The sequence below is a fragment of the Poeciliopsis prolifica genome, unplaced genomic scaffold (assembly GCF_027474105.1).
Source record: "Poeciliopsis prolifica strain line A6 unplaced genomic scaffold, Auburn_PproV2 SCAFFOLD083, whole genome shotgun sequence".
Taxonomy (NCBI): Eukaryota; Metazoa; Chordata; class Actinopteri; order Cyprinodontiformes; family Poeciliidae; genus Poeciliopsis; species Poeciliopsis prolifica.
In genome coordinates this window covers 210,994-224,097 of record NW_026562458.1, presented here as the reverse complement: position 1 = coordinate 224,097, position 13,104 = coordinate 210,994, and the positions used below count along the sequence as shown (strand labels likewise).

The 13,104-nt window shown below is 41.7% G+C and overlaps 1 protein-coding gene across 2 annotated transcripts; it reads left to right on the top strand.

The window, feature by feature from the left end:
* The first annotated feature begins 1,086 nt into the window (after positions 1 to 1,086).
* On the top strand, positions 1,087 to 12,950 carry LOC129353098 (rab9 effector protein with kelch motifs-like). Of its 2 annotated transcripts, none has more exons than XM_055022294.1 (20): positions 1,087 to 1,255; positions 1,641 to 1,709; positions 1,917 to 2,010; positions 2,628 to 2,700; positions 2,812 to 2,851; positions 3,171 to 3,249; positions 4,222 to 4,310; positions 4,387 to 4,533; positions 4,611 to 4,662; positions 4,748 to 4,848; positions 5,172 to 5,257; positions 9,202 to 9,283; positions 9,353 to 9,438; positions 9,516 to 9,603; positions 11,326 to 11,374; positions 11,491 to 11,584; positions 11,723 to 11,823; positions 11,947 to 12,031; positions 12,552 to 12,656; positions 12,725 to 12,950. In XM_055022294.1, the coding sequence occupies exons 3-20, from the start codon at positions 1,949 to 1,951 to the stop codon at positions 12,827 to 12,829; spliced, it is 1,524 nt and encodes a 507-aa protein (XP_054878269.1). In that variant the 5' UTR covers positions 1,087 to 1,255; positions 1,641 to 1,709; positions 1,917 to 1,948; the 3' UTR covers positions 12,830 to 12,950. The 2 variants fall into 2 exon arrangements, with proteins under 2 accessions (XP_054878269.1, XP_054878270.1); XM_055022295.1 differs by having other exon boundaries at positions 1,087 to 1,292.
* Positions 12,951 to 13,104: the final 154 nt, after the last annotated feature.

The window sequence follows — 13,104 nt, the reverse complement described above, 5'->3', positions numbered from 1 at the left end:
CCTGTAGCAGTTTGTATTGCGGCGAATTTGAAGAAGCCTCTGACTGAAGCCGCACTGTTTTTCTAAGACAGTCTTATGAAAATGATGTAAGTAACAATGGACAGAATTCTGAAATTAAAGTCAGAATGTTGAAAAGAATACAAAATTTTTTAGAATTAATGTCACAATGTTGAGAGTAAAGTGATTTTTGTTTTTTAATAATGCAAAAAAGTTGAGTAAAACAAATAATTAAGAATGTTTTCCTTCATAATTTATATACTTAATGAAAATGTTTGACAGACATATTAACTTATGTCTGTCAAACATTGATGGAACACTATTCAATAGTAAATTATTGATAAGCTTACATAACCACATTGAAGCATTTCCCAATTGTATACAAAAATTTAAACACTAAAAATTTGTCCTACGAAGTTATGACTTTTAAAAATTTGCAATTTATAACATCTTTTTCACCAGTGGATGGATGTATTTTTTTTTACATAATATCCACATCTTTGTCTGTGTTCTAATTGATTTTTTCATACTTATCCAAACTTGGAGCTACAATTTATTATTTTTCACATTTCCCATTTTTTTGGAAGTCCAGTTGACGCTCGTCTAGGTCTTTTATTTTGAAATTCTATGGTTTTTCTTTCCTGCTCGTCTGCTCATTTTGACACTCCGGTTCGGTTCGGATCTGTTTTTCTGTTTTGTTGTTGTTGATTTTTCCAATTAATGTCCTGAATCAAGTTGAGAAGAATCAGTATGACGTCATGTCAGAAATGGACATTTTCTCCCCTGAATCTCATTAAACATCAGAGAATCTGGAGCTGCAGGAGATGTGATGTAACAGATGCACGCGCAATTCACGTCTTCAGAATAAAATTTCTTCATATGAAAAACGGCTGGAAAACGGTTTTCTTTGATATGTTCAAATAGTAACACTTTCAGATGAGTAACTGGTAAAATTACGCGTCTTTTATTGCTGCTTTACTTCGTCTTTCCAGAAAAATCCGTCTATGTGCGTCTTATTTTGAAAATCCTGATGTTTCCTGATTGGTCTGACAGCAGCAGACGGAGGTGAGACGCTGAGCGGATCACGTGTAGGCGGCTGTGGTTCTGGTACTGTGTGTGTTTTTGTGCAGGATTGTGTTCAAATGAATAAAACATGATCCAAACGAGGCGACGGGAGGAAAACGTGAGCTGACGTCATCCATCATCAGAAAAACCGCCATCCTCTGATCTCTGAAGGATCCTCTGATCATCTGCTTCTGTAACAAATAATACAAATCATGATGAGGGTTTACTGGGTTTGTATGGGATACAGATGCTGCCATCATTACCATCGTCATAATTAGAAGAAAAATAGTCAAATCTGGTTTTAAAATGGAGATTAAATGAATATTTTTGCCTTAAATATTCAGATTTTGAGCTGACATGGATGCCTCACATGTTAGATTCCTACAGAATAGGATTAGGGCCACAGGAAAAAACTGCAATATATTAAATTTGATTACTTGTAACAGATAATTTTTTAAAGTTTTTGTTTAGTTTTTTCAGTGAATGTATTGCAGGCTGTATTACACGGTTGCATGGCAACAGTGGCCAGGTGTAGGTTTACCTGCAAGCTGATCCGGATCATTTATTGCTGGTTTCAGAGAAACAACCAGAGAACAACAGAAGAAGAGACGCTGAGCTGAGACCTGCAGTCCTGCAGACCTCAGCAGGTGAGTTTCATCCTGATTATGGTTTTATGAATCAAACTTTTCTCTGTCTGCAAAACCTGCGTCATGATGGGAAGTTATTTGGCAGCTTTTAGTGCCTTCTGGCGGACAAAAGGCGTCATTACATCGCGATTTACCATTTTGCAACAGATGCAAACAGAAGGAATATGAAAGAAAAAATAAAGTATCTGTGATATAACTGTGTGACAGGAAGCGGAGCAGAAGTGAAATCAGAGGTGAAGATGGCTTTAGCCAGCGGCCACTGGCTGGAGAAAGAAATCAGAGGAGAACCTCCGAGTCCCAGGTCAGTGTGACGCAGAGCCGGCCCAAGACAACGCAAGTTCAGGGACTGCTCAGGGCACCAAGAGCAACAAATTAGCATGAATAAAATATATATTTAAAATGACATTGAATAATTCAAATTAAATGCTGTTAAACATGTAAAAAAAACTTTCCATATTGTTTTTATAGTTGTGACACAATAATAGTTAATCTCTCTGTTGATGGTTCCTGCCTCTGTTGGGAAAAAATAAAACATCTACTTGTTTAATGCAAATTTTGTGTTTATCACCTGATGTTACTTTCAAACAGTTAAACAATATAGCACCTAAAATACTACTCTGCATTTCAAATTCAAATAATTATTTGTAGTTTATTGATCCTGCAAGTCTAAAATCAAGAGCCATAATAACACTGATGTAAGCTAATTACAAATAAAGCTAATGCTATCAAGTACGCTACACAGAGTAGTTTAGGAATGAAAAGGCATCTGATGTTGAGATGTTGGTATGGGGCCCCCAATAAATCTGCAGGGGCCCCAACCAGGGTTGGTCCGGCCCTGGAGTGACGCCAGCAGCAGCTAATTAAACTGAATAACTCTGTGTTACGCCGGCGCGTTTTAAACTGAGCATGTTTCTGCAGACATGGCCACGCTGTAGCTGTGGCTGGAAGCGTGGCCTTCCTGTTCGGAGGAGCGAGTAGCATCAGCCCAGAGGTGACCAAAACACAGAAACTAAACAAGAAACACATCCATCATCATTTACTCTCTGTTGTTGCATTTAAAGGAGATTCAATTTTAATTTATTCATTTGTTTTCACTCTTTAGGTCAGTCCTGTTTACTTCTCTGACTTCTACATGCTAACAGGTAACAGACCAATAGCATGTAGCCTACATTGTTTCATTTTATGCTTTAATGTTGACAAAAAACACAACAGACTGTCCAGTAAGTCTGTTGTCCATTAAAAATGGTATTTATAAAATAATTAGAATAAAATCCAATCTTAACTTATTGGCTGTTTCTTGCTAAACGTTGCGGTTTGGCTGTGAACTCATGACGTCGCTGTGTGTGTGACTTCGCTGTGTGTGTGACGTCGCTGTGTGTGTGACGTCGCTGTGTGTGTGACGTCGCTGTGTGTGTGACGTCGCTGCGATCTGGAAATGATTCCCAGGTTTGATGATTGCAGTGACTCCTGATGATGTGACCTGGGAGGAGATTCCTCAGAGCGGAGAAATCCCGTCGGCCAGAGAAGGACATACACTCTGGTAAATCCCAGTCCAATATGGCCGCCAGCAGGTATCAAGGAGGTAGCAATGAATCAGAACAGGAGCCAAAACTTTCTCCAGAAACCAAACTGAAGTTATCTGTGAGCCTAAAGAGGAACTGAAATCACAGCTTCAGTTATTACAGATGGAAACCAGAGATCAGGCTGAAATCTGGGTTTGGGCCTCCAGAGCCACATAAAAGGTGGTTACAAAGTCAGCCTTCTATGGAAGGAACATGTTATCCTGGAACATTTCCAGGATTAAAAGACTAATGTCCCAGCAAGATCTAGAGCAGGGTGTCCAAAATGTGGCCCTGGGGCCATTTACGGCCCTTGGAACAATGCTGAGAGGCCAGTGATCCCAGTCCAGGCAGTTGGTGGAGATTTAAAAATCATATTGACTGAATTGCAACACAAAGTATTCATCCATCACAAAAACAATTTTCTTTCCTTTCTTCAGGAAATGAAATGAAACTGCTGAGTAGACAGTCTTCAACCACTTCAAAATAAGAGCATGAATATAAACTTCGAACTACTTCAGATGTCAAACTTTATTCAACTGAAAGTTTACAAAACTGTCCAAAAGTTCACAAAAGGAAATTAGTGCTTTAGACTTCATCCAGAAGCTAATGCTAAGCTAAGTGTGCTAAAGGTGTTAGCAGTGCTATTAGCGCATTAGCGGAAATGAGTCCATCACTGGACTTGACTGAAGGGTTTATTGTGTTAAGATTGTTTCCTTTGGTGGCTTTTATTATTGGAATCTCCAGAATTATCGATTTCTAAATATGGACAGATTGTTGCAACAAAAAGAACACAAGATGTCGCTGAATCCCGCCTGGAGGACATAGAAGCGCTAAAGGGTTAATGACCAACAATATGGGACCTGAACCAGGGAAAAGCAGCTCATGTCACAGGAAGTTGACCAGCCGTTGAAAACCCGACTGCAGTGTTGATGTAATGGTCTGCTGCGCAGCGTCGTCAGAGGGAAGCTGTATCTGTTCGGTGGATCCTCCAGTCCTGAAGCCTCTGAAAGCCTCCCAGGCGTCTACAGCTTCGACGTGGGTGAGGCGACGCCCCATCGCCTCCTTCCCTCCTGGTTTGGTCTCAGCGTTCTGATGACCTTCCATGTTCTCCGCAGTGTCTCTGGCCTGGGAACGCCTGTCAGCCGGCGGCGTGGCTCCCAGGGGTCTCCGGTTCGGCTCCGCTGCCGCCAGAGACAACATCTACGTGTACGGAGGGCGGCTGGAGGGCGAGCCGACCGACGACCTCCTGGTCTTCAACACAGGTTAAAATCCTGGATCCTTTCTGTCCAGAGAAAATGAAGCGTGTTGGACTGAAGTCTGGATCCTGACTTTGTTTCAGTGTCTGTCACCTGGACTCCGGTTAAAACCAGCGGATCGCCTCCTCCTGCCCTGTGAGGCTCAATCAGATCAATCACATTGATCCACTGTAATCACGGCGTTACATCCGGATGTTCATGTCTGTTTCTGCCTCTCCAGATGGGGGCAGAGTTTCACTCAGGCTGGAGATCAGCTCTTCATGTTTGGAGGTTACGGAGCAGGAGGAACGTTTTGTAAGGACCTTTACGTTCTGGACACAGGTAAACTTTGGCTCAGGTTGGGATCCACTTTGAAGCAACACATCATGACATCATACATCTTTAATTTAAACGCCTTAAACTGAATAAATAAATGTGAAAATGTTGACCCTGATTTCATTGCACTAATCTTAAAATCACCAGTACAACTCATGAAAATATCAAAACTTTTATTATTCAAAGAATCACCATGTAAAACCAGTTTTTTATGGATTTCTAAACAACTTTCCCAGTTTTTTAGACTAAATTCAGAGCAAAAAACCAAAAGGAAACTTTGTGCTTCAGGTTCTGGTCAGTAGGGAATCTCTCTGTCTCTGTGTTTTTAGAGAAGCTGCAGTGGCAGAAACGGGAGGTGAAGGGAGAATCTCCTCCATCCTGTAGCGGACAGACACTGACTGCACACCATGACAAGGTACACACACACACACACACACACACACACACACACACACACACACACACACACACACACTAACACACACATACACACACACACAAACACACACACACACACGCACGACGCACACACACACACCCACACACACTAACACACATACACACACACACACACACGCACACCCACACACTCGCACACACTCGCACACACACACACACAGACACACACACACACACACACATACACACACAGACACACATACACACACGCACACACACACACACATACACACGCACACACACACACACACACACATACACACACACACACACACACACACACATACCCACACACACACACACACACACACACACAGACACACACACACGCACACACACACACATACACACACAGACACACATACACACACACACACACACACACATACACACCACACACACACATACATACACACACACACACACACACACACACATACCCACACACACACACACACACACACACACACACACACACACACTAACACACACACACACATACACACACACACAATTAACACACACACACACCTGGATCAGATGCAATAACTGCAGCAACAGTTTCCTTCTCTAAAATCTTATCAGTCAATCAGCTTTAATAAAGATAATAATGTTTGTGTTGCTCTTTGCAGCATCAATGGAGGAGTTTAATCAATAGTTGGTATTTCTTCTACTGCAGTAGATTTTATTTCTATTTACTTAATTTATTGTTCTCAGATCAATTTTATTGTTTGCATTTACAATATTTTCTGCCATATTTAAAGAATTACAATTTTAAGCCTCAGTGTGAAAAAACATTTCAGATTCTAAAAACTATTTTTTGAAAGAAGGAAAATTTCACTCAACACCAATGACCTTCAACCTCCAGTGCTATAGGTTTTCTGAAAATGTAGATGTACATAAAATCCTCTAGAGGGCGCCACATCTCTGCCTCCAGACTGGAATTCCATCAGGAAGTCTTGGAAAAAATGAGCAGGAAACAGTTGAGAGAAAAACTGCATGAGTAAACACCCTGAGGATGAACTCTGACACCTGCCTTCGTCTCCGACTGAAATCAAACTGAACAAGGAGAAAAGAGAGAGAAGCGAGCAACTAGACACTGGAACACAGACTGCTGCAGGAGGAACAACAAGCAGATCAAAGTCAAAGTAAGTTCAGAAAGTTTCTACAGGAGAGAAACTGACTTCCTGGTTTGACGTTCTGTCTGCTGTGGTTTCAGCTTCACTCTGAGACAAAATGGCTTCCAGATCAGACGATGATCTCTGCTGTCCGATCTGTCTGGAGATATTTAAGGATCCGGTTATTCTGTCATGCAGCCACAGCTTCTGTAAGGAGTGTCTGCAGAAACACTGGAGAAGAGGAACTGGTCGCTCATGTCCAGTTTGTCGGAAAAGATCAGCATCAGATGCTCCACCCTGTAATCTGGCTCTGAAGAATCTGTGTGAGAGTTTCTTACAGCAGAGAGAGCAGAGAGCTTCAGAGGATCTCTGCAGTCTGCACTCTGAGAAACTCAAACTCTTCTGTCTGGACCATCAGCAGCCAGTGTGTCACATCTGCAGAGATTCAGAAAAAACACTAAGCACAGATTCAGACCCATTGATGAAGCTGCTCAGCAACACAAGAAGAAGCTTCAGGAAACTCTGAAACCTTTAAAGAAGAAGCTGAAGCTCAGGAAGAAAGTTCAGGAGGAGTTTGATCAGACAGCAGAACACATGAAGGTCCAGGCCCGACACACAGAGAGGCAGATTAGGGAGCAGTTTAAGCAGCTTCATCAGTTTCTAGCAGAGGAAGAGGAGGCCAGGCTGGCTGCACTGAGGGAGGAAGAGGAGCAGAAGAGAGGGATGATGAAGGAGAAGATGGGGCTCTGAGCAGAGAGATAGCAGCTCTTTCAGACACAGTCAGAGCCACAGAGGAGGAGCTGAGAGCTGAAGACGTCTCATTCCTGCACAACTACAAGGCTGCAGTGGAAAGAGTCCAGCGCTGCCCCCTGCTGGAGGATCCACAGCTGCCCTCAGGAGCTCTGATAGACCAGGCCAAACATCTGGGCAACCTGGCCTTCAACATCTGGAGCAACATGGAGACCATGGTGACCTACACTCCTCTGGTTCTGGACCCAAACACGGCTGATTCAGAACTCCATCTGTCTGAAGATCTGATCTGAGTTTGACTTTTGGAGAGAAACAGCAGCTTCCTGATAATCCAGAGAGATTTGATAAATATTACTGTTCTGTTCTGAGTTCTGATGGTTTTAACTCAGGGAACCACAGCTGGGATGTTGATGTTGGAAACAGTAAAGGCTGGAGCCTTGGTGTGATAGAAGAATCTGTCCAGAGGAAGGGAATCATAGAGTCTGGATTGTTGGTTATATGGTTCTGTTATGGTGAATATTCAGCATATTCTCCACCAGCTCCTGCCACTTTTCTCTCAGTCCAGAAGAATCTCCAGAGGATCAGAGTGAATCTGGACTGGGACAGAGGAAAGCTGTCCTTCTCTGATCTGGATACTAACACACACATACACACCTTTCACAACACTCACAAGATGTTCCATATTTCCGCACTAATAAAACCTTAAGATGGAACCGATGAAGATCTCAGTGATCAAGCAGCAGCTCTGATGATCCAAATCAAAACTTATTGATCAGATTGAAACTGTGAGTTTTAAAGAGGAAACTGGAGATGATCTGATCATCTGGAGACTCTTCATCTCTGACTTTCCAACTATTGATTCCATGACAGCAGAAATTAATGTCAACATGTTTAATTAATGCGTCTATTTTTAGCTGCTGAGTGATAAAACTGAACTACTGAATGAATCTGAAATGACCTTTTCACTTCCTGCTAAGTGTTTATTAGTGTTGCTTTGACTATTCCCCTGATCAATGCTGTGTTTATACTTTCTATCATCACTTTTATGATCCAGTAAATACCAGAAAATCCTGTGATAATAATCCAAGTCCATGTTGTCCATGGTTAATCCCAGCAGATTTTAATCTGGTCTAGAGACTTTCTGTTCAGTTCAGTTCCAAACACTTTGGTTCATCAGAGCTTCATAATCCAGATTATCATCCAGTTTGTTACCATAAAGGTTTCAGAACAATGATAAACTCTGCATGATGTTTGTGAAGCAGCAGAAACTGAATCTTGTTGCAGGAGGGCAGCGTTAATCTGTCATTTCTGATTCTTTAGTCTGACTTTAGTTTTTGTTTGGAAACCAAACAGTCTGTACAAACACACACATTAATAATCCAGTAAAGATCGTAGTGATGAAGCTGCAGGTCAGAGAGGGAAAGAACATCAACAGTCTGATTTTAAAAATGAACAAAAGACTTAAACATAAATAATAACAATTATAAAATGTCTGAATCGTTCATGGTACAAATTATTAGAAGGTATATTTGGTAACAGCTGAAGCCCAACATGAAGTTTATCTGAATTCAAACACGGTTTAGTTTAAATATGAATCAGAGTGAGAGGTCTTTGTTTCTGTTCTAGTCTCTGGATATTTTTTCATGTTTTCTGGGATCTGACGTGTAAAAATATATGGAGTTTAATTCAAATGTAATTAAAATGATCCCAGCAGTTTTGCTGCAAGTTTTCATTTGCTTTTGCTTTATATGTTATATGCTTGGACATGATTGAAATGTAATATGTAACAATGTATTGTTTATTTCATGATGCATGACTTTGTGTTTTTGTGTTTAGCACTTTGAAATGCCTTGCTGCTGAAATGTGCTATACTAATAAAATTTGATTTTGAATTGATTTGATGGTTTGAATGTTTTGGAAGCAAGATGTTTGAGACAGTTTTAAAATGTTTGTTTTGTTACAATCAATAAAATCTGGTGTCATACAGCAGATATTTCTTGCAGACAGTCTCCGTTGTGTTTCCTCCCTGAAGGACGTCTATCTGTTTGGAGGACGAATCTCCAGTCAGGATTCCACTGCGACGTCGTCCAATGAGATCCATAAACTCAGTCTCGGTATGTTGGCTGTAAATGTGTCAGTCTGATGTGAATAAAAGCCGAGGAGTGAAATGTTTGTGTCTCCAGCCAAGATGAAGTGGAAGGTTCCTCTGTACGTTGGGATTCCTCCGGCGCGCCGCCACGGCCACGCTGCCTTCATCCTGCACAGCCACGTCAGAAACGCCTCATGGTCAGACTTTACCAGGTGCATCACATGTTCTCATCAGCAGTTTCTGTTCCTGGTTCACAGCTCTACGTGTTTGGAGGGAAGAACGAAGAGCAGGAATTTAATGACCTGAAGGTGATGAAGCTGATCAATCCGTCTGAGAGGCAACCAGGTACGTTGACCACCTGACCTTCCTGTCAGGTCAACAAAAAATGAGTTTCAGTAAAGTCAAATTATCTCACAATGTTCAAAAAGTCAAGTTCCAACCCTAAAGACAGAGCATGGGTTCATCATAAATGGTGTAAAATACGTTGTACTCTGAATATGTAATATTTATAACAATGTTAAAGTGATTTAAACATTTGGATCACACTGAAGCTGGACAATATTTTACACAATAGAAAGCATCATTTGTTTATTTCTCATTTCTCAGACTTTAGACTTTAGACTCCTTTATTGTCCATTAAACTTACATAAAATGGAAATTTATCTTTGGCAATGGCACAAAAACACACAACACAACACACATCACAGTCGCCACAAAACTGCATGCACAATGAACAAACAAGATCTGTAAAATGAAATCAAGTCATACTACTCTACTCATGTCATTCAGTTAAATATTAAAAACCATTTAAAATGTACTATTCTACTGCTAAGAGAGCACACAGAGTCTACACTGAGTCACTGTGTGAAATTTAAAATCAGTGGAATACAACTAGCACTTAGAGAAACTTATCTATTCTCAGTTAATATAGTCAGATTTTTATTTAGAATATCCACAGCTGATGGAACAAATGATCGCTTGTAGCCATTCCTCCTCTCCATTGGGACTTTAAATCTACGTCCACATGGCAGCAACTGGAGAACACAATGAAGAGTCGGGTCCAGATAGGATGAGTCGGGTCCAGATAGGATGAGTCCGGTCCAGATAGGATGAGTCGGGTCCAGATAGGATGAGTTGGGTCCAGATAGGATGAGTCGGGTCCAGATAGGATGAGTCGGGTCCAGATAGGGTGAGTCGGGTCCAGATAGGATGAGTCGGGTCCAGATAGGATGAGTCCGGTCCAGATAGGATGAGTTGGGTCCAGATAGGATGAGTCCGGTCCAGATAGGATGAGTCGGGTCCAGATAGGATGAGTCGGGTCCAGATAGGATGAGTTGGGTCCAGATAGGATGAGTCCGGTCCAGATAGGATGAGTCGGGTCCAGATAGGGTGAGTCCGGTCCAGATAGGATGAGTCGGGTCCAGATAGGGTGAGTCGGGTCCAGATAGGATGAGTCGGGTCCAGATAGACTTGATGTGCCTTCTTTGTTAAGGCCCGCATGTACAAATGTGAAATTTTAAGTCCAATAATCTTTCCAGCTTGGTCTTACAACATTTGAACAATTTGAGATTTTCAGAATTAAATAATATGTTACAACTTTTAGAAATTAACTTTGTTCTGAGAAGAAGTGAATTCAATACATTGAATGGTTGGATCTCTGTTTCGTCTTATTTCAAAATCAGTGATTAATTGGTTGGTTGGTTGGTTGGTTGGTTGGTTGGTTGGTTGGTTGGTTGGTTGGTTGGTTGGTTGGTTGGTTGGTTGGTTGGTTGGTTGGTTGGTTATTGACTGGTGGTTGGATGGATGGCTGCTTGGTGGATAAATGATTGATTGGTTGGTTGAATGAACTTTGGTTTTGGTTGAGTTTGATTAGTCGGGTGGCTTCGTGGTTGGATGAACGGTTGGTTGGATGTTTGTTTGGTTGCCTGGTTGGTTGGATGGTTATTGACTGTTGATTGGTTGTTTGAATGGCTGATGTACAATTGGTTAGTTGGTTGACTGGTTGGTTGGATGTGTGGCTGGTTGTCTTCCTGACTGACTGGTTCTGGTGAACTGGTTTTTCCCCAGTGATGAAGGAGATCCTGTCAGAGTTCGGTCTTCAGGGCGTCAGCCACAGGTTGGTGGTTCAGCAGCTGTTTCTCTGTTTCAGGTGGAGCTGATCGTCGCGCTCCACCAGAGTCTCGTCTCTCAGTTTTATAAACGTTCTTTCACTCTGGTTTTCACCGCCAACAGCTTCACTCCCACGAAGGTTCCCAACGTTCGCTATGAGCTGAGCGACGCGTCTCCATCCACCCAGCCCAGAACCGCAGCAGCAGCGAATGTACAGGTGGAACACACACACGCACACACACACACACACACACACACACACACGCACGCACGCACGCACGCACACACACACACACACACACACACACACAGTTTGGGTTGAAACTCTGCAGTGACTCAAACGTTTCTGTTGCAGGTTTCTGTTCACAGAGATTTCAGCGCCGTTCGAGATCAGGCCATGAAAATGATCCAGACAGCCTTCGCTCTGCTGGACCAGGAGTTTCAGAAACTAGATCGGTTCATTCATTCATTCATTCATTCATTCATTCATTCATTCATTCATTCATTCATTCATTCATTCATCTCTCTGTAGTTTCTGTGACTGACTAACTCTATAGATGATTTATTGTCTCCATTCAGGGAGAAGTTGGACGTTTCTAAAGCCGCTGCAGCTCTGCACCGAGACAAGGAAGAGCATGAAGCTCACAGACAACGGCAACAACAAGTTAATCCGGTTTAATCCTGTTCACATTTACAACCAGGAAAGAAATATGTGGTGCAGTTTACATAGGCTTCTGCGAAATATAATCTAATCTGAAGAAATAATTTTGCCTAATTGGAAAAAACTCTAATCTAATCTAATCTTGATCAATTTAAATTTAATCTCACCTAATTTGAGGACACACAAATTTAGTGCAATATAATGTAATCTATTCTGGACACGTAAAGGGAATCCAGTCTGAAGAAACTCCTGTGTAATTTAATCTAATCTTGAGAAACTTTGACATAATCTGGTCAGGACAAACTCTAATCTAATGTTATCAGTTCTAAAATGACTAAATCTAAAATATTTTTGGATCATCCAGAATATAATTTAATCTCAAAAGATTTGAGATCTCATAAACAAAACAAATGTAATCCCAGCTGGTCTCTAAACAAATCAGATTTAATCTGACAGCGATTGGTTGCAGTCATCCTAATCTGGTTCCAGTTTGCAGATTAAGATTATCTTCTGGATGTTTTAGGAGCTGAAGGAGATGCTGGAGAAACATCGCAGCCAGAACGAGGCGTGGCTCCGGGCGAGAGCCGAGGAGAACGACCGGGAGAGGCGGGAGCTCTGCAGGCTGCGGGTCAGACATCTTCATTCAAACTCTGTTTTCATTTCGTTTTATTGTGGATTTCCTGTCCGTCTCCTCAGGAGGAGGTTCTGCAGGACCAGGAGAGGCTGAAGGAGGAGCAGAGCAGCGTCCAGAAACGCAGCGAACATCTGCTGTCCATCATGCAGCAGTTCAAAGGAATGTAGAGAAATCATCAAACATCATCAGGATGGAAATTAGTTGACCAAGTTTGTTTGATTCTGAATAAAAACGTTGAAAAGTTTGTGTCAAAACAAAGATGGCGTCTGTTGGGTTGAATAATAATTATATTGGAAGTGAAGGAAGCTGAAATTGGTGAAAACATGAGTAATAATTTAAAAATTACTGATTCAATAAATAGAAAACAAAAAACTGTCATGTTTGATGTTGAATGGAAAACCCAGCAGTCAAACTCCTCTGCCTCCTTTCTGAGCTCATACTC

Coding starts and splice junctions, on each gene's coding strand:
- LOC129353098 (XM_055022294.1), top strand. CDS start 1,949: ATGGCTTTAGCCAGCGGCCACTGGCTGGAGAAAGAAATCAGAGGAGAA. Junction 2,852..3,170: donor TGACTTCTACATGCTAACAG/GTAACAGACCAA, acceptor TGATGATTGCAG/TGACTCCTGATGATGTGACC. Junction 3,250..4,221: donor AGAGAAGGACATACACTCTG/GTAAATCCCAGT, acceptor TCTGCTGCGCAG/CGTCGTCAGAGGGAAGCTGT.